The 25,077-nt window shown below is 37.7% G+C and overlaps 1 protein-coding gene across 1 annotated transcript; it reads left to right on the top strand.

Moving 5' to 3' along the window:
- Nucleotides 1-3,327: 3,327 nt before the first annotated feature.
- LOC110958118 (coiled-coil domain-containing protein 178) lies at nucleotides 3,328-24,854 on the top strand. The gene is given in 21 exon segments (XM_022204459.2): nucleotides 3,328-3,471; nucleotides 3,560-3,675; nucleotides 6,419-6,555; nucleotides 6,669-6,727; nucleotides 6,809-6,888; nucleotides 7,270-7,473; nucleotides 7,824-8,044; nucleotides 9,292-9,373; nucleotides 9,376-9,433; nucleotides 10,399-10,552; nucleotides 10,654-10,749; nucleotides 11,002-11,138; nucleotides 11,260-11,443; nucleotides 11,563-11,625; nucleotides 12,030-12,158; nucleotides 12,258-12,371; nucleotides 12,572-12,717; nucleotides 13,554-13,713; nucleotides 16,306-16,455; nucleotides 19,902-20,036; nucleotides 22,379-24,854. Coding segments are annotated over 20 exon segments (2,496 nt in total). The 5' UTR covers nucleotides 3,328-3,471; nucleotides 3,560-3,617; the 3' UTR covers nucleotides 22,508-24,854.
- Nucleotides 24,855-25,077: the final 223 nt, after the last annotated feature.

The following is a 25,077-nucleotide window of genomic DNA, read 5'->3' on the forward strand; positions in this document are numbered from 1 at the left end:
TCCCTTGCGTCAGTGTGTCCGCTCTGTGCTAAAGTTTGATGCAAAAAAAAAGAGGGAAAAAGGAGGTAAAGGAGGAGATTTACGTGCGATTAGTGTCACAGATGTATCCATATAGGCTGTAGAAACATGTGCAGGTTAAACCTTTTCCTTTCCCAGGTTTTAATTTTGCTTCAGGAAGATGACGTCATGTAGATAAACAATTCTCTTTTTAGTAAATAAAAAAGAAGAATTGTGATTGCGTTAAGACAATGCTCATTTCAAAATCTTTCTGAAATACAGATGGATAAATAAATCATCAGTTTCCAACACATTAAGCAGATTTTTCACAAAATTATAATTTGATTGCTGTAGTTTTAAAACTATGAATTAGACTCTAAAACCGATCAACCATGATCAACTTAAAGGTCCCATATTATTCCTCTTTTCAGCAAATGAATTAATGCGAACATTGTCACAGATGTATCCATATATGCTATATGCACATGCAGCAATGTGCCAGTTAAAACTTTTCTTTTGTTCATGTTTTAATTTTGCTTCAAGAAGATGATGTCATGTACATAGACAATTAGTAAATAATCAAAAAGAATTAGAATTGCAACTGTATTAAAATAATACTTATTTCAAAATCTTTTATGAATACAGATTGATAAATAAATGACCATTTTTTCTCTCAAAAACAACTACCATTTGACATAGACTGTATATATAACGGACGTAGCATCTGACTCCAGAATTGAAGCCAACCCGGAAGTGTCAAAAACTTGCAATATCCCGCCGTCCGCTAGGGTTGGCTCCAAAAAGCTTTTGCTCCATAGACCCCAATTCATTTTTGGAAAAAATAAAATTTGATAGACTGACTTTCTACAGCTCAGGATTTTTTTCCTGTTAGTTTTCATGGTCAAAATGAGAGATCAGGTGGCCGATCTTAAAATAAATCAATACTGAATTTTAAATAAATCGTTAAAGTTGGCGGAGCCAGGGGGCGTGGCTATACTTGATAGACAGCAACAGAAGCCTCTGCGGTAAAACGTGGGCGAGATAAGAGAGTTCTCAGCCAATCCTGCCCCCAGTTGCTCTCCGGTCCAGTCTGTTTGATGACGCTTTTTACGTCACTGGCTCCAAAAAATCCAAAACGGTGACCAGGAAGTAGCAAAATCCGGCCTTCATTTTCTCGCCGTTGAAACCAACGGGTGACGTCACGGTTAGTTGAAGCCTGCCATTTGATTGCAGTAATTTTACAATTCTGAATTACATTCTAAAAGTGATCAACCACGATCAACTTAAAGGTCCCATGTTATGCCTCTTATCAGCAAAAGAATCAGTGCAAATATTGTCACAGATGTATCTATCGATGTCATAGAGACATGCAGTAATGTGCTTTTCCTTATTATAATTTATCTTCAAGAAGATGACGTCATGTACATAAACAATTCCCATTTTAGTAAATTATTCAAAAAAAATTATAATTGCAATTGCATTAAAACAATCCTTATTTCAAAATCTTTCTGAAATACAGACTGCTGAATAAATGATCAGTTTCCAACACATTTAACAGATTTTTCACAAAATTACCATTTGATTGCAGTAGTTTTAAAACATTGAATTAGACTCTAAAACTGATAAACAATGATCAACTTAAAGGTCTCATATTATGCTTCTTTTCAGCAAATGAATCAGTGTCTCATGTGTTTTTCCATTTTTCAGCTCAAAATACTGCTAAGATTCCACCATGACTGTAATTCCTGGTTTTAAAGCAGTTCTAAATGAGAACTGCTTTCTCATTGGTTTTTGCTCTTAAAAGCAATGAGCTGCTGCTATTCATGGCCTGGTCACATTAACAGCTTTTGTTTCACACCTCAGAGTTTATGACGACTATAAAACAAAATAAAAATGGATTTTCACCGTATGACACATTTAAAATCAAGCTTACCCTGGCTACCTTAAAATCCAGAGTTAGGCAAGCTGAGACATTTTATTTATTTGCACATACAGCTCAGTTCCTTAAACTCAGATTAAGTAGATGGTGTGACAATCCAAACAATTTAGTGATAACAACATAAAATAACAGGTAAAACTGAGAAACTTCTACTAATATCTTAGTTGTGAAAGTATGAAAATAAAAGTTGTTTGAAACGATCATCTTGCTGAATGGATTCATAAAACAAAGATAATGTTAAAACTTTGCTGAATGTAGCATCTTATAGTATTAAGATACACATTAAGGGCGGTGGGTTAATTATTTTAGAGATACTTTATCGTAGCTGCAATGTTATGTTCATACAAAACTTTGAACTGTGTAATTTGTTTGTAGAATTTGTGTTTTTATTTTTTAGCAGAGCTATATAAAACCGATCTCTCAATGTCAAAGAACATTCAGAGTGCTTATATTTTAACAAACGAACATGCAGTGGCTTTTTTAAAAATATGAATCCACCTGGTATTAAATCACTACCACAAGGTAAAGCTGAATAAACATGTTTCTCCAGCTATTGACATTTCTTTTAAAAAACTGTATGCAAAGTAGTCTCAGTTACATATTTACCATGTGAGATTGAGTATAATGTAGTTTTAGTGTATAAACATTTGCATAAATTGAGCAGACCAAATAAAACAGCCATCACTGACAAAAACTTGGCCAGTTTACAAATAAATGCATGCAAAATTGGCTATATTTAGAGATTTTACGTAGTTCAGTGGTTTTGTTTTGGAAAAGGGAAATGTCTACAGAAGTTCAAATAATACTTGTTTTATAGACAAGTACCACAAGACACTGAAGGCCTTATGATTGAAACTGAAATCTCAATGCTAAAAATGTTGGAAAATGTATCCAATTTCTCACACATGACAGAAGGCCTAGACTACCGTAGAAGCATCTAGATAAAAGATCTTTGGTAATTTAATCCCACCTCTGCGATAAATTAGGTCTTTATCTCAGTCCATTGTATTGTATTCTTGAACAAAATGAGCCTAACTTCATCTGAAACACGTTGGAAACACCTCAGTGCTGCAAAAACTGCTGCTCTTGAACGCAGCTCGCCTTCTCCGAGCGCAGCCCCTTGTTGCTAAGCAACCTGCACAGAAGATTGACAGCGACTTCAGTTGATTCATGGGGACAAAACTTTAATAATGAGCAACTTTTCAGCGGGCAGCTGCAGCGCTGAAACACGGAGGGACGGCGACTCACTCCAGGTCAACTTGCAGAGAGGTTGCTGCCAAAAGTGTATTAATACAAGTAAGTTGATAGCCAACCTTTTTCGCTTTTACTTTCTGCCATGACAACGACCCCCCCTAGCTCATTAATTTGTCATTAGCTAAGTTAATTAAACGTTCAGTTAACGTTAGCTAAGAGAGCCACATCCGGAGATGAGTGAAGGTGTCCGTGCTGTAACTTTAGCTAGCGTTTGCTAACTTTTTCCTAAAGTTTACCGACAGAAAACTATTTTTGGAGTGTTAAACTAGCTGAAATATTAAGTAATATTTTCATTTTTTTCCCGAGCTTCTGGTTTAGCTTAGACGACGCAGGTAAACTAACGTAAACGTACCTTTCTTTTTTCTACAGGGCGGTGAAAAATAGCGTGAAAAACTCACCATTATTCCCATTTGGAGAAGTTTCAGCAATGCCAGACATTGAACCCCTCAGATTCCCATCCAAGGAAGGACGACCCAGTCAGCAAGGTAAGAAGGACAGCGTTAACTAGCTTAGTTAGTTAGCTGTTAGCCCTACACGTGTTTAAATAGAAATAGATAACATTTCAAGAGTTTTGGTGTTGATTTATTCAAAAAGAATAAATCATCCTTAGCTGTACACTATACATAATTCTGAATCTTTGTCATGTAACAAATAGACATTCTCAACTAAAAAAAGTGTTTGTATGACTCCATGAGCTCAGCATCCTGTATAATGTAGAGACATGTTATGTGTGTATACAGTCCGTAATCCACCAAAGCACACAGAGCCATTAAAAATAAACCATGGACCTTATTATCATATTGATATTTAATGATGCTGAAGAAGAGTCACTATCTGATATCACTTGCAAAACAACACTGCAGGTGGTGATTGGCCGTCAGACTCACATGGGCCTGCTCTGTGGCTATAATACACCCTGCCAGTATGATTTAGAGCTAATTCAGCCCACTACTGACATACTGCCTTAGCACCTTCCCACCCCACATGGCTCTTTCGCAGTGGATTATTCATCTGAGCTGTTCAGCAGCAGATGGTCTTCATTTTAGTTTTCCCTTCAGTTCCTCTGACTGTGTTCTTGGCCTGAGTCAACCCGGTCACTGGCCATTCTACCAATTAAGGGAGCATCACGGCAAGAAAAGTGTTCTCCGTCAGGTGGGGAAAGGTTCCAGATGTCGCTGTCTTCGCCTTTTTACTGAGACAAGTAGACAAACACCCTGAGGCCACACACCACCTTGTGTAATATGTACAGATGTTACTCTGTTGGTGCATATGGACTTGGCCCCTTTGTCAAGGGCCAGTGCTCACATGAAAAGAAATGGAAACATTATCCAGACACGCTTTTGCCCATCTACAACTTGACTTTCCATTTCATCACAGTGCACTGAAGAAGATCTCACAGGGTCTCTCAACTGAGGGAGAAAAAAGGTGCAACTCAGAAGCTTCTTTGAGCCTCTCAGACTTGTTTTGCAGACTGACAGTGGTGCAAGTCAGTGGATTACAACAGCTGAACGATGCGTCTGCTGAGCACAGACATGACCCAAAGGAGAGAGAAGATTTTTTTATTCCTCCTCAACAAGTTGGACCTCGTGACCTTGTTCCTGAACAGTACTATTTGTTTAGCACGCACCAATTGTTAAACACAAAACAGAGTGAAGGAGCCTCACCCATTCATTCGGTTTACCTCAGAAGCAAACCAAAATGTTTGTGAGTTTTTTGAGTAGCCACTGAAGCTATTGCCACTGCTGTTTAATACACAATATTGTGCAAATGGAATATGCACGAGTAAACTAAGGGGGCTTTTAAAAAATAATAGGATGAATAGATTTTGATTCTCAATTCATCTCATACAAAGTGCAGTAAATAGAGAAAACTTCAACCAAGTCTATAGTAGGTGTGATCAATTATTTCAAGTTTCAGAACAGCACCAATTTTCCTACTTGAACAACGTTTTTTAAGATACATGGCAAATCCATTGTTCTCAGAATCTTGGAGAATCTCCCACAGCACTTGTGTTGGTCCAGTCTATCGGTGTCTCTTTTTCGTATAATCCATGATTGACACAATCATGTTGAAATCAGGTCTCTGTGGGGGTGCTGGATTAAATTTTTCTGTGATGTATAAAGTTTTTAATCATCTAAAGTGATTAAAATGCATGTATTGCATATATTTCATAATCTTAGCTGTGCTTGTGCGCACCATCAGTTTAGACAAATAAACCAAAAAGTGGACCTAAATGACATAATGGAAAATTGAATAAATTAAATTAAACCAATGTTATTCTCATGAGTAAACATTTTATAAAAATTACATATAATTTTCTAAAATGTTGAGTAGTTCCTCTTCTACTAGTAGTTGGTATTTAGTTGGGATCATTGCTGTGTTTTATACGGATGCTGAAAAATTTAGGATTTAGTTTCACATATGCAAATGATTTTACCTCTGTCATATCCAGTTTTGTTCCAATCCTCCCACATGACTATCAAGGCCACATATTGGAGTTCTGAGTAGGAGCATAATACAGTAGATTTATGCAAAATGATCCTTATTTGTATATTTTGTGACAGATACTAGATATTATACAAAGCCTGGGCTTATTAAGGTACTTCGTGACTGAATTCAAAGCAATATTTGCAGTAGAATTTGCTGCATGGCCAGAGGTTATTAGCATTAATTTATTTTTATCTGTTAATAGCATCACTTTGGTCTTCCTAAATCTAAACTAGTTTAATTAAAATGCCCAATTTTTCTCAGACATTCATGTACATGTTTATGAATTGCACCAGTTGTCTTTTCCTTTTTCTGCAGCCAGATGGCGCCCTTTCACCACTCAGAATTGTGCCCTTGGGTTTGTCTTGAGACTCTCAAAAATTAGTTGTCTCTGTTCTCTCACTGATGCCTCCAGCATTTTGCAGTCTGTGCAACTAGAATCAAAGTGCAAGTAAAGAACCACAGAACATCTTTCACAGCCAAATAAATTTTAGTAATTACTTTTCAAAATATAATTAATGAAGTCGGGTTAGTGCTTGATAGAACTAAACTCTGTTCTTTTGTGATATTTTTTTCATTAAGAGATGGCTCATCGTTATGTTATTGGGTTTTAAGAGCTGTTTTGTTGTAATCTAATGAATCTAGGTAGGTTGGTTTTTCATTGACTACGATATGTGATGCACATGAGGAAAAATAGATATAAGCAAAGTTTCCAGATCTTAATGTTTTGTCTGTTTCAAGATCAAGCAGATCTCCAAACCGTCTGTACTGGTAGACGTCGCACTTGTGCTCTGCTCAACAGTCCCTCACCGTGTGTCAACAGTGCTATTTACCATATCCAAGAGATGAAGCTGACCGTGGAAAATTGGTGTCAACAGGTAAACTAATGCCATTTATGGTCAAACTTGTAAGGGATTGCAACACAAATGGCTTGATAAATGTAAGAAAAAAAACATTTAAAAGCACGTTTCCCCTATTTATCATATACTAGTCTGGAAAATATCAATCACAGATCAATCAGGACAAGCACCAATACAACAAAACTTTAAGGTAAGGTCTTGCTTTTTTCTCCTATTTGTTTTTGTTATATTCAGTATAAAATATGACACTAGTTCAACTTATTTATGGCAGATTTCAGTCCAGAGACTCAGATCCTGAATCCGTGATGACTACAGAGTTGTATGTTGAAGGCTTTGCAATTAGTGCAAGAGGTAAAGACGTTTTATTCTTAAATAACATCAAATTTTTTCTAAGGTGTCTTCTCTTAATTTCTGTCATGCCATAGAAAAGCAAACATTATTCCCTAGTGCACATGCAGATAATAGAGCTGCAGCACCCAGAATGCCTTGGTGAAGTTCTTAGTTTAGATGTTGCTGGATCACACCTATTGTCTCCATAATAACTAATTACATACTATAAAATCTGAACTCATGCTAATAAAATATCACGGATGAGCTTTACCTATGCTCTGCTGTTGGTCAGAGTATGTTAACGTAGCTTTGGAAAAAAAAATAGTATATCTCGGTTTTGAAGTGAATATGCAGTGCAGTGCAATACAGTGTGCTAATCTTGTAAAGTTGTCCATCCTTCAGAAAGCTGTCCATTATCGCCGCTGCTGAAGAAAATAAATGATGTCATTGGTGAGGTTGTGTATTTGATTGAGCGCTTGGAGGCCGACCGGCAGTATGCAGAGGAAGCTCTCCACAAGGAGAAGAGAAGAAAAAGATTTCTGGAGAAGAAAGTTCACAGTATTTCACTGTGGAAGCAAAAAGAGCATGCTTTAGTTGTCCAAAAAGGTCAGTACTTGTGAAGTGTCACATCTTCTTATATCTGTTAATTTCCTGTGAAGTAGGAAGATTCTGTTTGTCCTTTTAATCCAATGGTTCTCAACCCTGTTCCTCAGGACCCACTGTCCTGCATGTTTTAGATGCTTCCCTGCTCCAACACACCTGATTCAAATGATCAGCTCGTTATCAGGCTTCTGCAGAGGCTTGATGACGAGCTGATCATTTGAATCAGGTGTGTTGGAGCAGGGAAGCATCTAAAACATGCAGGACAGTGGGTCCTGAGGAACAGGGTTGAGAACCACTGCTTTAATCCTGTGAGGAAACTTGTTAATTCTTTTTTGACATTTGTCTTTCCCTAGAGCATGAGGCTTGCATTAGAGACATCACTGAATTAAAGTGGCAGCTTAAACTGGAAAGAGAGAAACTCGACCAAGTCCAGGAGAAACTGATACACGCTGAGGTGTTGAACCAGAACTTACACGAGGAAATCAACTTTGCCAAAAAACAAATTCCTTTTGTGAGGGAAAACCTGGATCTACAGAAAGAAATAATAAATCAGATCAGCACTGCACAAGCAGAGGTACACTCGATAATTGAATGATTGTATTGCTATGAGTATAGTTTTAAACTCACAAAATCGTTATATTTTAAAAACATGGTTAAAAGGTGAAGAATCGTTGAGCATTTTTCCAAGAATTTTCCTGCTGACATGTAACAGTCCAGTTACAAAATACAGTGATTTAGTTAAATCCAGTTTTAACCACAGGCTTTTTTAGCTTTTACTTAAACGTGATGAAGAACTTTCCATTGCAGCTTTTGATGATTTTATTGATAAGCTGTATGTAGTCACTGGAGCTTGGGTTTGCAACTGTAGTTCTATACATATAGGTGCTAAACCACAGCTTTTCGGTGAATTCTCTACAGTGTATTTACATTTTTATGGAACCATGTTAGAATTATCACCAGATACAGTTAATTTTTTACCAAGTGTCGCTCTCAGACACTTGCTCAATCGCAGTCACCCACTCACTCTTGTTTAGCTCTGTTTGTAACTCGCAAGTGGCATGGCACTCGGGATTGTATTGTTTGTGGATGTATTAGTCCACTGTTCCTTCAACTCTTTATTCAGGTCTGTTTTAACAATTGACTGGATTTCCATTAAATGTGGTGCAAATGTTCGTGGTCCCCAGAGGATGAATCCTAATAACTTCAATAATTTTCATTTAGCTTTTCTTAATCTCTTTAGTTTATGACAGGACACATTAAAAAGACCAAATTCAGACTTAGCTGTGCTTTCAGCTTAAAGTTTACATGCAAATATGGTATGAACATGTGTAGCAGCAGATTGAAGAGTGATTGGCAAGAGACATAAGGCTCAATATGCCACAGGTCAACTTTGACTCACCATCAGTGCAGCTGAAAAGGAACACCAGACTGACTCAAGTGAAAAAGAAACAAATGAAATGTTGGTTTTTAATCACATTTCAACAAGTCATTGGTTGTTCCGAGGATGTTACCCCTGAGTAAACCCTGATATTCAAGTGTTTGGAAACTTTAATACCAGGCTTACTGAAAGCACAGGGTTAATATGTAGCCTTGGGCTTTCTGCATTTTCTAAGATTTGTCTATAGCTTGGAAAATAAAAGCCCTTGTAGTGTGAAGTCACTGTGAGAGTAGTGGGTTACTGTGGGTATAAGATTCAGAATATTTAGTGTTAGTGGAGTACGGTTTAAGAACAGGGTAATGCTGTCTTCTTTTATATTAATAGTTACATAGTAATACCAGAGAAAAACAGTAAGCCAATGACACCTGCTCTTTTTGTAATAGGCTGATGAAGTTTGCTCAGAGACCTTAAGCGATCTCACACTGGTTGAGAAGGAGTTAAAAAAGATGGAGCTTGATGCCAACAATAAAAAATATCTTTGGACCATGTACTGTTGGCGATGAAGAATCAGCTGGCAGAGAGATTGTGAGTATCTGTCGAAATGTTGTGAAAACAAATGGTTTCACCATCAAAGAAGTACAACTGAGACACTAGGCGACATCTTTCATAAACAGCTTGAACAGCTTTCATCAGTTCCTCTTAAAATGACTAGTTAAATTACTGGTTAGTCGTAAGCCAGGTTTTATTCTTGCAGTTTTCCAAATGCATTTTCACCATGATATTTTTTAGGTCCTAACCACAGTGCTCACACAACACGGTACACAGTTTTACAAGAGCCTTAGATTGTTGCATAAAACAGAAAGTCAAATGTGCATATTTTCCTTGTGACCACATGCTGTAGATGTGTGTGTATGTAGATACACTACCAGTCAAACGTTTGGACACATCTTCTCATTCAGTGGTTTATAATTAATTATTTTATACATTGTAGATTAATACTGAAGACATCAAAACTATAAAATAATACATATGGAATTATGTTGTAAACAAAAAGGTGTTAATCTTCAGTATTAATCTACAATGTAGAAAATAATACAAATAAATAAAAAGCATTGAATGACAAGATGTGCCCAAACTTTTGGCTGGTAGTGTATGTGTGTAGTAAACATTGCAGCATATGTAATTCTCATGTTTGCATTTAAACTTAGGCCGTGTCAGTGTAAAACATTTTTAGCACTGCATGTAAAATCATATTACAGGATAATTTAACACAGGTTCTATTTCAGTGCACAAGCCAAGGTATATTGAACTGTATGTAACCATAGCAACAATATTTCTGATTGATGCTGCATTACCAGCATTATCTCTCATTGTAACCATTTGTTAAATGACCACGAAGAAGCTTTTGATAATGATTTGAATGCAGGAGACGTGGTACACAAAGAAAATGGATTCTGCATTATTTCAACATTAAGATTTTAGAATCAATACATTTGAGAAAGGGTCTTGTTTCCTACAACAAAATGACAAAACTGTTTATCTTTCTTTAGGGAAGATTTGAACCAGCTGAAGACTGTTGAGAAAGGTCTATGTGCTGAAATACAGGATGCTGAAAAGACCATTGCTCTTACAGAAGAAAAGTGTGCACTTATAACTCAGCATGTCTCTGAAATGATGGAGCTTCAGAAAACTGAAAGAGAAAGGGTAACTCATACTCTTCCTATTTATTACAGTTTTGTGAAAGGTAGCTTTCATTAGTACAAAAGAATAATTCAATTCATGGTTTCCTCTTTTTTTCATTATAGATTTCACTACTGAATCTTCAAATTGAGGATGAAATGCTAAAGAATATGAAATTGAAGGAAAAAGTAATTGCACTGCAAGAAGACACTGAGAGAACTGTAAGATCACAACAGTGTTTAAAGTCACAACTACCCAGTTACTGGACTTCTCTTCAGCCATATTAGTGCTGCTTTTGCTACTTATATGAGCCTTTATGGTTCACTGGGTAGAAAGTGTCAAACAACTGCAAGACTAGTATTTGAGTCTTACTGGAGCTATATATGCTAATAATGTTTAAAGCCTTGACGTGTTGAGGTGTTCTGGACAGGTGTATCTACAAAATGACATGCTGTACATAATGTTATCCACAGAAACTTGAAGGGGAAGCAGAGGTTTCCTGCTTAGAAGAGCAGCTCCGATCAAAACGTGCAACTTTCTCAACTCTCTGTAAAGAAAACATGGAGTATGAAGAGAACGTCGAAGACTACAAGACAAAAATCTGTGAGAGGTGCCGTGTCAAACCTAAACCAGTGAAGAAACATGAAGCATCTCCCTACTCAATGTCACTACTTTGTATGGTAGGCAATTTATGTCTGTTTACCATTTCTTTACTGTGTGATTTTTGTTAGCGAGAAAGCAGTGAAGCAGATGCGTGAGGAGAGGAAGCAGATGCTCCAGAAAATCACTGACAATGACGAGCAGTGGGAAAAGGCCAAGGAGGAAGTGACTCAAGTTGTAGCCGAGCACAGTGTCACTCTGACTAAGCTGGAAGAACAGAAGCAGCTTACCTTCATGGAAGAAAAGAGGGCCAGGGTCAGCGACAACATATGTACATTTTCTATGTATACTTCATGGGCTACAGTGTGCAAGGAAAATGTGAAATAACAAAAGCGTTCTCCACTGTTACTCTATGTTCTTTCTATGCTCTACAGAAAGAGATTGAAAACTTGAGAAACGATCTGACAGGTCAGATGGCTGCCCTGGAACTACTAAAGGTAATTTCATGACGGGTATCGGATTTTTCACTCTGATAGAGCATATTTTCCGCCGTCAGACTGAAAAAAAATGTAGCTAGATCACTCAGGTTCAGTTAAATGAAATCGTCAAAATATATTACTGTTTTTTTTTTTTTTTTTGCAAACTTGTGCAGTTTGTGCGGATCACTCTGACTGCATAAGCTTAAAGTTATGTTGCTAGGAGTAAAGTGATGCTTAAAAAAGCACAGTCTCAATAAAAATCAAACATTATTGTTTCACTTAACACACTGCTGAACTGAACTGCATCATTTTGTGTATTCCCACTCCTGTTTCCTGTCTTTCTTTTTTCTTTTCACCTTTTCTGCATATTGTAACATTTTGGGAAAATGGCATTCCTCCTTGTATTTTTTCATTTTTATCAGGTTCAGTGTGAAAATGTCAATGAAGAATTGAAACAACTGCAAAGCAGTTCGGAGCAAACCAACCAACAACTTCGGAAAGAATTTGAAGATGCATTCGCAGCAACAAAAGCTCTGGAGACAAAAATTGTGGTACTTGAAGATAAATTCCAAAAAAGACAGCAATTTGTAAAATAATGTTTTATAAAGTTCAAGTCAACTACCTTTTTGATTTCTTTTTGTTTTGTCTAGAGAATCAGGAAATTGACAGAAAATTTGGAACAGATTCAGTGTGAACACAAGAAAACATTAGTTAACCTTGAGAAGGAGAAAAAACTCAAACGTGATCACCTGAAAGCTGCTCAGGTAAGAAGGAAAAAGTTGAATGAAGCAGAACAAGATGCTAAGTTAGGCTACTCAGTGAAGCTCATCGAGGACAAAGCTAGTCACAGCTATTTATCATGTTGTTTTTTTGTTGAACAAAATAATCTGTACCCCTAAGCACTTTGCATGAAATGTGTTTTACAGACTATTTTTATTGTATTAATACCACTCTTTGTTTACAGGATTTACACATTGCAACTATAAAGAGATCAGACAACACTCTGGGTAGGATCAGCGACCTTATGAATAAAAGTGAAGAATACCAGAAGGCTTCAGATAACATGGAAAAAAATCTTGAAAGCATGCCAGAAGTCATAGCAGAACTTCAGTAAGTTAGTTATCTACAACAAACAATATAATAATTGCTGCTCTGATCCCATTAATTATTGGCATACAGTAAGGAAAGTAGTATTGTTAGGGATGCCTGATAATGAATTTTTGCCTATATGCCGATATTTTCCTGCTTATTTGCCGGTACTGATGATTACACATAAAAACACAAAATCTTTCCTGTAGGGGAATTAGCAAATTACAGGGTTTTTCCTGGCTTCGAATAGGGCTTTGGGGGGTGACTATGCATGACGGTAAGCATGAGCGGTCTGCGTACAGTAAAGGAAATGAGTCCGTGTTATCTTATTTGACAGTAATCTACGGATTTTCCTGTTATTTCTCACCATTTGATAAGCAAAAAACTCTATTGCGCTTTATTAAATGTCACCCCAATTAATGAAACTTGTTAAAATATGAATTGCTATATTTGTTCTGAATTATTTTCGTGGGTCATATATAAAATACAGTACTTTTCAAATGAGCATTCACTTGGTAAAATGAGAAAACTACTTTAGTTTACACGTAAAACACGGCATATTTGTTTTTATGTAACATTTTAACAGACAACACTGTAACAAAATTGGTAACTTTTAGCTTGCTACAGCCCATTTTTATTTTAGATTTCTGCTGATGTCATTTATCAACCATTACCAATGATAATGCTGCTAACATCATGAATAACTTGTTATATAAAAGACTGGCATTGCCAATTTGCTGGCACAAAGAGATATAAAACCTCTTTGCTAATATTTAAATACACTACCCTTTCCTTAAAAATGAACTACAGTTATTTAGAAGCATAATATCGTTTATGTGTTTGTTTTCTCCTTCCAGAAGTGTTTTTGATGTGTTGGAGTTCAAAAACAAATCAGCTGCCCTCATAATGAGCACCTTGCAGTCTGATATTAATAACTGCCAACAACGAACACAGCGTTCCATGCAGACGCACACTGCTCATGTTACAGCAAGGAAAAAGCAAATGGAAGACACCAAGGTAAAAAAAAAAAATGAAAGAAAAAAGAGCATTCACAATAACTCTCTGTAAATACATGACTTTTTGTGTCAAATACTGTGAAATCAGGAACAAGCTGTAAAAAAACATCTCATTGTTTATTTGTTTGTGGATTAGTGTCAGCACATTGCTTGTCACAATACTTCCCTTAAGATACAGAGAAAAGAGCTGTGTGCAATTAAAATTACAAGCCATGGTCAATCTCGTTTAAGTGCTTTTCCCACAAATGACAACTCACTGTTGTTATAGTCTTTTGTCTGGACGAATTTGATGATGCATGTCGTGGTGAGATGCTGTGCCTATTTTGTTACCTGTAGGCCAACATTTTCAATAGCAATTTTAATGTAAGCATGCAGTTCACTATGCCAAATAAGCATATAATCTGCACTTTTTATTTCTATGTCATAAAATAAGCTCTGGTGAAAACATGAGTCTGCTGTGCACAGAATAGCATGCATTTGAACACTCCTTTGTAAGAGAAACCCCTATTTATTGTAAGGTTTTCATCTGCAGGATTATCAGCCCCTGCCAGAGCCTCTTTGCTGATGGGGGTTTCACATGGCTTATCTAATGTGAAATCGCCATGTGGTATATAGTTTCATTAAACGGTGATCAAGAATGCATTAGTTCAAAACAAGAAAAGGCAATGGAGCTTAAGCCGCCATGCATCCAAGTGCAGCAACTTTAAAGAAGTTGTTGGCGTGAGACAATTTAAGAATTAGAAGTCTTCCTCATAGACACAACTCCCATTAGCCAGATAAAAGTTAGCCATGCAAAAAAGGGTTTAGTCTTTTTCACTTGACGAAATAAGATGATATAACAACAATACTCCTCACCAAATAAAAATATCAGAGAGAGTCTGAACTTGTAGGGAAATTGGTCACTTTAATCACTGGGACCAATATAAAGTACACATAATGTCTACATTAGCATAACATAATAAGCAGAGTGTGCATTCAGAAATCACAGTGCATGAAGCGGAATGGTTAGACACCTTCAAGTATGAGATTTCTTATAAATATGCTGGCCCCGGCTCTTCTTTTCTGCATAATCTGTTATAGGTCAGTATAACTAATAGCTGTTGGAAGTTTATATGTGGCGATTATTCTAGATGTGATTTTTATTAAGATACCCAAATACATGATATATTAAGGTGAAATGCTTTGATTTGTCAGGAATCTATGGTGCTCTCTATTCACCCATACCTATCTGAGAGGATTTCAGCTTTCAAACGTGTACCTATTTTTTGATTTGATCAGGGCTTGTCGTTTGGCGAGGACAAAGTAAACAATGCAAACTGCCGACGCTATCAGTTTCTTATGGGCAATGAAGTGTAATTTGTTCCATTTACACTTCACAACAGCATCAGATGGGCTTTGTCAGTGCTGCATGGAGTAATTAAACCTGAAATCAATAGCAGGCATTTGTCATGTTTACAGCCCCTCTTTCTGCTGGGTTAAACTCATCACTTTAGTGCTGTTCTGTTTTACTGCAGAGACACACTTCATTATGTCTGCAGGTAGAGTTGAGATATTCACACATCCCCTTATCCAGTACTCGAGGAACATTGTTCAAATGAAAAGGGGACATGCAGAGAGACACATACTCAGTGTGATTTATTTGCTTGATTTCCCAGAAAAGTGTCCTTTGTTGTATGCCTTCTATTTATATTGCCTTATTTAACAGAATGCTTTTATCGTGTCCTGTGCACACACAGCAGGTCAGTGGTATCATTTGTATTTTTGAAATGGTCAATGTGGTAGCTATTACTATCTACAGTAGTATGCACATATATTGAATCTCCACTTCTATTTACTGTATAAAATGTGTTCCTGGTATATGTATATAGCTAATTGTGGGTTATGAAAACACTGAAAAATGTGATCATTGATTATATTTTGTACATCTGTAAAGACCATCATGCTGCCCCAGCACACAACTGAGCATTAGTCTCCTACATATAGTCTCCAACATTTTAGTAAAATGGCCATCATACTAAAGCAAGCATTGATTGAATTATTATTGCTCTAATTGTAACATTTTCATTTAACCGTGAGACGTCCCTGGTTGCAATCCTTCAGTGTACTGGTGACAGTTGCGGGCGCACCACTCAGGCACACCAGATTGGTATCAGCGCTGATAGCAGTCTTCTTAATCAGATCAATATTGACTATGACATGACTAAGCCACATTAAATAAGGTTTCTTTGTCTTTGTAATGGCGGAAATCAGGGTGTCTTTCTGTCAGGTAGAAAATTCAGTTTTTAGTGTAGCAACAGTCCTTGGTCTCATGTTGCCTTGTATAAGAAATGAATGCTGCAGTTTCAGTGTAGTGAGGTTACTGATCAGTTCCCAACACTGACAGATATTTTGAATTGATTTACCAGAATCAGTACTGGTAGGCTAAAAGTTTAGATTAGTGCAGCAGTGCAGGGATGTCACACTTGGTTACAGTACTGGTCTGCAGCCAACTTTGCTCTTGATTGTCTCTTAGTGGCTATTTAATAGCTAATGTAAGCCTAATATTTACCTTCACTGTCTAACCTAAACTTCTTCCTTTCACGTGTGTGTGTAGAAAGCGCTAAAAAATGCACTGGAGGAGAACAGACAGCTGGCAAGCAAATATGAGCGTCTTAAGAAGATCCTCATGGAGGCCAAACAGGAGTCAGTGTCTGCACTGAGCAAGAAAAACCATGCACATAAATCTTTTCATTATTACACTCAGGTACGGTTTATATAACCTGTGGTTGAGTTTACTATCTCTTCCTCTCCCTCTCTTTTTAATTATGTCTCATGACTTAAAATCTTTGCTGTTGTCTTATGTTCCCTACTGGTTCATTTTGTGGTATTCCTCTTTGCATGGGCAGTAATTCTAAGAAGGTTTTAGTTGGGCAACCAGTGAGGAGGTTACTGCAGCAATCTAATAATGAGAAGATAACTTGAGTGGAGGAGGATGATGGATGTGACATAATGTAATGATAGCTATGTAGTTTTGCCTCCGAGGGGAGTAAAGCAAGAGGTTGATGGTACATGTACTGTTAATACTATAACTTCTACATTTTCCTGATTATAGGTTTGTAAGGTGGTCAGAGGTGAAATGTTTTATTATGGTTGTGTCACAAATGTTCAACTGGTAAGGAATCAGCAGGAAATGCAGGTTAGGATCAGACAATGAATGTGCTTTCAGTGCTAAAATAGCACCTGAGATCTTGACTAGTTGAGGGAGACAACTCAGCCGCATTTTACTCTTTAATCTTTATAGTTTTTGACACTATTTAACTGGAATAGAATTACACACGACAACCATAACACCAGGAGGAAGCCACAGTGCTCCTGCAATGAAAAATACATATTATTTGTTCCAAAAATGACTAATACCTTTACTTGAGCAATTCCTCATCTAACTGCATGAATGTTATCAAGTGAAAAATGCATGCAAAAATAAAATCCTGTGGACAGGATTTTCCACGCTCATGATCAAAGCCTGATTTTCTTTTACTCCGGATTCCGCCTTCACCATTTTTGTTTGTTTCAACTCTACACTTCTACAACAGCAGCCTCTCGGCTAGTGTTTTATGCTTAAATTCTTTTTTTTTTTATAACAAGCTTATAATCAACAGTGTTTCTGAAATGTAGATGTCGGCCTATCACATTTAATCTGACTTATACAGGAACATTCAACTATACTTCTTTCCTGTTTTAAATGTCCAATTATCCTTATAATGTTTGCATATTATGTCCCAGTTAGTACATATATTACACAATGTGATTGCCCTTAATTGATTTGTTTATAACTGGAGGCAACAAGGTAAATGCATTTAACATTGTCAGGATCATTTGAGAGATCAGAAAATTAGTGCATGTGTGTGGGATGGCTTGCACCACTCATTTGTGCATTTGGAGAGCCCATAATCTCTTTTATTATATTCAACTGAGGGGCACAATGAAACCCATCTCTTAGGTATCATTGAAATATAATCTTGACAGCAGGCACCCCTGACATAGAGTTCAAGTGACAAGCTTAAAACAACCTTCACTACCATTTCAAGACAGGTACTATACAACACACAGTGCCCTAAATATATACTGACATGTAGTGCAAACATACAAAAAAGATCTTTGTTATATATTCAGGTGTAAGATTACTTCTGTTATAAATACATTTCCTATCTTGTTTATCCAAAGCAATGCATGCAGACAGCATCTAAAACAAGGAAAGCTAAACAACTAAAAAGGATTCTTGGAGGTTTAAATTAAAAATTGTGATTCAAACTTTTCTAAACCATTACAGCTTTTATATAATATTCACATGTTAAAATAGAGGTTCATTAGCATCACTTCACACATAAACAATATTTTACACTGAAAGTAATAACCTCAAACTACAACTAAAATGTGGAGCATCTAGTGGAAGTCTTGTTTCTTTATTCGAGTAAAGTGTTGCTTGCTATATGCCTTGAATGTATCAGTATGTAACTTAGTACCTGTAACACTGCATTCAAGTACAAAATGGAGGTAGCTGTGCTTTATGTTAGTATTTTTATATTATACTGGTTTGCTTTAGTTGCTTTACAGATAAATATTTTATGCACAAAACGTACAATTGTTTCACAAAATATATTGCACGGTTTTAGATTGAACTATTAAGCACTGTAGAGTAAAAAATTGTTAAAATTTGCTCCTCCACTGCTTACTGCAATGCTAAACTGAAACCTACACAGCCAGATAAATCGTGCAGGTCACTCACAAGGCCTGCATGAGCACTTTTACTTGAGGGAAATTATCAGTGCAGGACTTTTACCTATATTGTGTTATCAATTTGTTTTTGTTTTCCTACTTTTGCTTTTGCTATTTGTCCAGCACTAATAGTATCACATTATTAATTTATATTAATATACAATGAATACTATAGAAAATAGATGAATAGATTAGCTGTATGTATTACCACTGTTACTCAGGGTACTTGTAACCTAACAATTATCAACAAGATAATTCATATCAGAAAATGGGGAGCATGATTAGGCACACAAACAGGCTGGTTTCTGTGCTATGCCACACACCATGATAACAGGTGGGATAAAGGAACGTCAAGTACAGCATATTACCTCAGCAGGAATACAGGCTGCAGCTGAATACACATGTACTTCAGATACAGATTATTTAACTTCACCTAATAGCTCCATTCAGCTGCACAACTTACAGTGTTGCATATCTAGTGGTATAAAAACATAAATAAGTACATCCTATTAATGAACCAATCAAGATACACCCAAGGCAGTTTATTTAATATTAGTGTTAGTAATTTATCTTTTAAAGACAGGACGCAGTTACGTCAAATGTATTTGCATTAGAATATTCATCAAAAGTCAACAAGTATAAATACACTCAAATGTGCAAAATTCTCATGTGTAAGGGGGAAATATACAGGATTAATTAGCATCTGATATCATTTGCCAGTCTCATCAAAATCCTTTTGAATCTACTGTACATGTAAGCATTGCTTTGTTTATATGGAGGCTTTCAGCTCTTGGGTTTTAACAGGGTACACCATAAAGAGCATTCTTGTTATTGTCTTTCCTTCAGGAGCTGATGACTGAGCTAATTCGCTTTAGTTTTCAATGCACTGGGGAACACATTGCCAAGCAATGATAAGCTTTGTAGGAAGAGTAGAGAGATGGAGGGGGAAGAAAAGCAATGGCATCTATCAGAATTTAAACCTCTTTGCTTGAAACTGTGTTCAAATAATAAAGCAAGCAGCATGTCTTTCCAAGAGACTAGGAATAATTTCTGGTTTCAGTGGGGGGTTCATGACTCTGTGTGTATGTGTAAAATATGTCTTGAGGGGATTGGTATAAAGTTAAACTGGGTGAAGTAGAAATATTTTACTCATCAGCTTTGCAGTCACAGAGTTTGCCTCGGCTAGAACAAAACTGCTGAAGCATTTAGAGAAAATTAACCCCCCATCCTGGCAGCCAGATGTGACTGGATTCTGATGAGTGCACACGAGTGGGCAGAGAAACCAAGAGACTGTGAAATTCCTGTCAGGCCCGTGTACTGCAGAATGGGCTATTGACTGCTTTCTCTATTCCCCTCCATCATTCTTCTTGAACACTGCCATTAATTTCCTCTCCTGCCTTACCAATTCCTTTTCTCTGCCTTCTCTCCCCCTAGCTCTCTTTGTTGCAGAAGAGGATGCACAAAGCTTTGGTGAAATACTTCAAACAACGCAGCCTCTACAGCCAGGCTGAACTGGACCGGTGCCAGGCTCTTTCTCAAGAGACCGACCAGAAAATAAAAACAGCCCAGGTATTTGTACATATACATGTAAAACAGGCTGGAAAACTGCACAAACTGTCACCATTCATTTAAATGGCAAATCCCTTTATTAAACTTTCATCCCAGTCTAGGTATTCTACTGGATGGCAGCATATTCTTTTGCATACTACAGTAACTCCATGTTATGCTTGGCATTGTTTGAGCCTCATCCGGCTAGTCGGTTGCCTTGTGTCTTCTTTGCCAAGCAAGAGCAGCCAGGCAAACACCCACCAAGGCTTTGTGCCTCACTGCTATGGCAGAGTTAAAGACGCCAGTCTTACATTACAGTCTATACATTCACTCATCAGATCACAGACTGATGTGATGGATGATGTGTGTGCTACAGTGCCTATTGAGTGACCCTGTGTCTAAGGCTAGCTCTTCCTCTCCAGATAGCTCTGTATATGCACTTTGTGTCTGGTCACATTACAATAACATTAGAGCTCATTTTGTGTTTAGCAGAGGTGTTTTTGACTTTACAGCTAATTTAGAGTTCATTATACCACATGAAAGATATCTATGTGTTACAGCTTCTTTTTTGTGAATAGGATAACCTTCGGTCCGTCTTGCAGAAGAGTAGGAGCATATTCTGCAAGGTTGAAAAGTAGGGATCTTCAATTAGAGGATAATCGGTGTCTAATCTGTGCTGTGATGTGCGATGAGGTCAAAGCGGACAGAGGGACAGTGATGAATCTTTATGAAATGTCCTGTCCAGCATTACCGCAGAGCCAGGTGGCATGCAACCATACTATGAACTACTTCCACTTTTTACTTTCTCGTTACCTTAACAGTCGAACATTCCAAATCAATAAGTAGCCATGTTTGCTGGTTGCATTTGGTTCATTTGGTCTAAAATTCCTGTTTTGATTTGTTTGTTAATTTAATCCAAATTCAACTTTATTAAATATGCTGGAGGCAAAATATGCCAAAATTTGATTAGAGGTTTTCCAGGGGAGTACCTAATGAAAATACTATTAAGTGGTTTCCTTCTGAGTTCCTCCTCCTCTGACTGCTGACATGTTTTTTTGATGGGTCTGGTCCAGACATTACAGGGAGCAGCCATGTCTCAGCGGCCCAGCCTCAAAAGGCCCCAGCAGATCACAGCTCAAGGCAGGGAGGAGTGGGGCACAGGGGGAGGAGCTATCAGAGAGCTGCAGAGTGTGAAGGACAAAAGAGCTGGAGTATTCAAGCGCACCACACCGTCACCCGTCACAGCTCAGCACAGGGTCCATCAGAGCAGGCAGTACTCACTTTAAACAGGCTCCTGATGAAGAGTCCAGCTCAGGTTCTATCCTCCACAAAGTACACCTGGAGAAAAACCTTTATGATTTAAAGAAAAAACCTTAACGTCTGCAGTATACAGTCTGCATGATTACTTAGATATTAAACCCTTGACTGAGAGCTTAAGGTCCACAAAGACATGCACAGGCAGTATAGACGTAGTGATAATGCAGTGTCAGAGCTAAATACAAAGACTCCAAGAACTATAACATGATGCACAGATTATCAATATCAGTTGCAAATTTAGAAGAAAGAAATGAATAAATCAATAGAACTGATACCAGTTGTAACTGGAGTTAAACCAGGCTGAATCCTGATGAGGCCTGTACTAATCCATCATGTCCACTTAACCCCACAAGCAGAACATAAGAGAGGTCAGGTAAGCGCTTTCACAGCTAAAGTGCTTGAAACGGAAGCCAAATGGCAGTTTGCTCAAAAGTAGCTTGAGGGAAGTAAGGCCGGGGGAACCCTAGGGTGGGTGGGTGGGTGGAAGTGGGTGGGGGTAGGAGTTGGGGGGAGGCGGCAGGCTGTCATCCTGTTACACTCCTGCCAGAACTGGCAGTTCAGCTTTGTGTTCTGCGAGTTTACACTAGGGATGGCATAATTGACAATGGCTAACAGCGGAGAGCAGTGCAGAGCCTTGTTGAATGGCCAGTAATGATTGGAGCAGACGCCCACTGCCCCAGTCCCAGGGGACAGTAATCCAAGATCCTGTTTCTGATATAATTGTTAGTCAGAGAATTTCTGCATGGCTAGGCTGGTTCAGATTCCCAAGCTGGTTGACAGTGCCAGGCAGTTTAATAGAAAAACTGGATGCTGAGGTTTTTAAAACATAAGAGCACTGAACCTGGACGTGGTTCACCAGGAGCGTCTTGTTCTCCTTCCCCACAAAAATAAGAACAAGAGGGTAACTTTACTCTCACAGCTGTAGACTCATCAGTTGAGTGTGAGATGCACATAGAATGAGGATTTAGTTCTAGTGCCTTATGCAAAAACAGCATTCTCTTAATTAGCCTGTTTTCATTTCTGCTGTTTGTCTCTTATTCCAACAGGAGGGGTTGTCAGAAGATATTCAGCTCATCTCAGCGCTCCTACAATCCTTGACAGATGACTCTACTACTACCGATGATGCTGGGTTGAACAAACAAGCCAGTCCAGATGCTGCTGGATCGAATGAGTAGATGCCTGCAGTTCAAATAGCAGTGTAATTGGACATTCACCTGTACCAGACAACTTACTTACCCTAGCACGCTTCAGTATTCCCCCCCTCTTTACTTGCAGCAAATCCATAACAATGAAACAGGTGACTTTCATGCTGCTGTCAGGACTGATCTAATTTTAGCTGGGTGAATGATTGCAATTGGCTTTGCCTCATCAGATAATTAATCTATGTCACCATTAATTGGAAAAGAGAATAATTACAGGCAGTGTTGACAGAAATTCTACGCTTCTCCAGATTCCAAGATCTAATTACAACTAGTGAAACCCCATGACCTTAACTAGCACTTAGTACACCTTGGCCACCTTGACCATGCCCATGTGAAGACCACTATCTCTTCAAAGACCCTGTTTTTGTTATCGCACCCCGCTCTCCTCCACTGTCTTCACTCACTGAAAGCTGTCTCCCTCAATCACTTTTCAATATTCAATCTTAATTTTGTGGAAGTTTAGCATTTTCAATGAGCTGGAGATGAATGATTAATGAATAAATTTAAATGCTTCATTTTGTCCATGGATCATTAGTTAAGTCCTTTGTGGGAAGGACCTGAGAAAGGAGTGAAAATTATTGAGACATTAGCCTGGAGCAATCCAGGGGTAAATAGTGTGCACAAAAGGATGTTGTGTGCGCACTATCCACTGACTTTCTAAAAAACCCTGGGGAAACGCTGTTTTCAATTTGGAATCTTAACTGAATCACATTTAGTACTTGTAGAAAATTGATTTTTGTTTCATCATGTTTAAACAATGTCATACTAATGGTACACAAAACAATGTCTGCTCCATATGGACTTTCAAACTTACGTACAGATGTTTTTAGATTTCTAAAAACATGCCCTAAATATGATCACATCTGATAAACATAGTAATTCCCACAAAAAGGGAAATAAGGAAATAACAATGGACTCATTTTCCTTGAAAGTGTATAACTGCTGCTGATAATCTTTGTAATTTTAGTGATGTCAAGGTCAGTTCTTTGAGCTTGCTGCTTGGAAATACTTTACTGGTGTGCTTCTGTCTGTGTTGATAGAGATGCTGTTGTTTTGTTGATACGGCAGATGCCTCCCCTACTAGTGGCGACAGAAGGGGGCAGTATGGACACAACAACCTTGGAAAGATCACTGACTGCAACATGGGCCGGTTTTGTATCTTAACATAGCTGTTACTAAGGCTTTCATGTCAAACTAAGCACTAATACCTATCAGACAAGTGGAATAATAATTCATTAATTATGAAAAAAAAAAAACTTTATCTGATCTTATATCTGCAAAAAAGTAAACTTTGGCAAAGTTTTCTTATGTAGATTTTGGACTTATATTGTTGCACAGTCACAAACATACAAAACATTCAGCATGATGAGACTAATGTGATCGGCTGCATGCAAAGCAATGAAAGCACTAGCTCCCCAAAAGCACCTTGAAGAGAAAAATGTTCAGTCCATCTCATATTCTTTACTGACTGTACGGCCATATCTCAAATGAAAGTGCCTCTCAAACACATTTATCTACTCTGCTTGCATCTAATCAATCCCCTAAATAAATGAAAGTGAGCCACAACTAGATGTCATCACATTTATCTGCAGGCATGCCTCAAAGTGCACACACCTAAATGCTGCTACTCTAAAGAGGGTGGACGGAGGAAATACTAATGGGAGTAGTTGACAGCTTAGACGCATCTTTTTTATGTTTGATGATTGTTTCAGTATGATGAGGATAAAATATACAGCCCACACCTCGCTGTATATCCTGTGATATGTCAAAGCTGCTTCAGAAGATTTTTTTTTTTTTTTTGTAGTTTTGTATAAAGGCATATTTTGCCGGAGACATGTTGGGAAAATCTGATTTACAGGCAGCATGATTCTCAATTTCAGCCTGGCGCCACCATGCAGACGATGGGTCCGTTTCATTTGGATTCACCTCAGTAATCACTTCTGATCACTGAAGTGAAGCCGAGTGAATCAGAGCAACGTTCTGTCTTCTCAAGCTAACCACAATTCTGCTTTGAGATCTTTTTAAAATCCAGGAAAATGGAGGTGTCCTCTCAAACCGTCCTGTCTTTGTCCATGAGAAAGTGGAGAGTTGAGCCATGGAGCTGATGGAGTCAAGGAAAGAATGTGAGTTGAGAGAGGTGCTACTGTGTCTAAAATATCAATGAGGGACATGCTGCCAAGTTTTGGAGCACACAAGAGGAAATAGGTTTTCTGTTAACATAGACACAACCCAGGCAGTTTTAGACTGCTTTATGTAGTTACTGCTTATATCTTCTATTCCCTGGACTTCATTTTATTTTAATAAAATAATTCTAAATGCACTCTGCTGCTTATTCAATCCACTATTTGTGTAGCATAGTCTGTTATTAGGGAGTGTGTTCTTTAAAGTTTAGGTAACTGCAGGCTCTGTCATTCAGTCATACTGTGCGGCTGAACAATACACTGGAACTGTGTGCTTGCCCAGGTGAATCCTTAATGTGGAGCTCAGCAGAAAACATGACAAACAAATTCATCAGTATAACAATACATGTTCCTTGTGTTTCC

The sequence above is a fragment of the Acanthochromis polyacanthus genome, chromosome 9, assembly GCF_021347895.1.
Source record: "Acanthochromis polyacanthus isolate Apoly-LR-REF ecotype Palm Island chromosome 9, KAUST_Apoly_ChrSc, whole genome shotgun sequence".
In the NCBI taxonomy this organism is placed as follows: domain Eukaryota; kingdom Metazoa; phylum Chordata; class Actinopteri; family Pomacentridae; genus Acanthochromis; species Acanthochromis polyacanthus.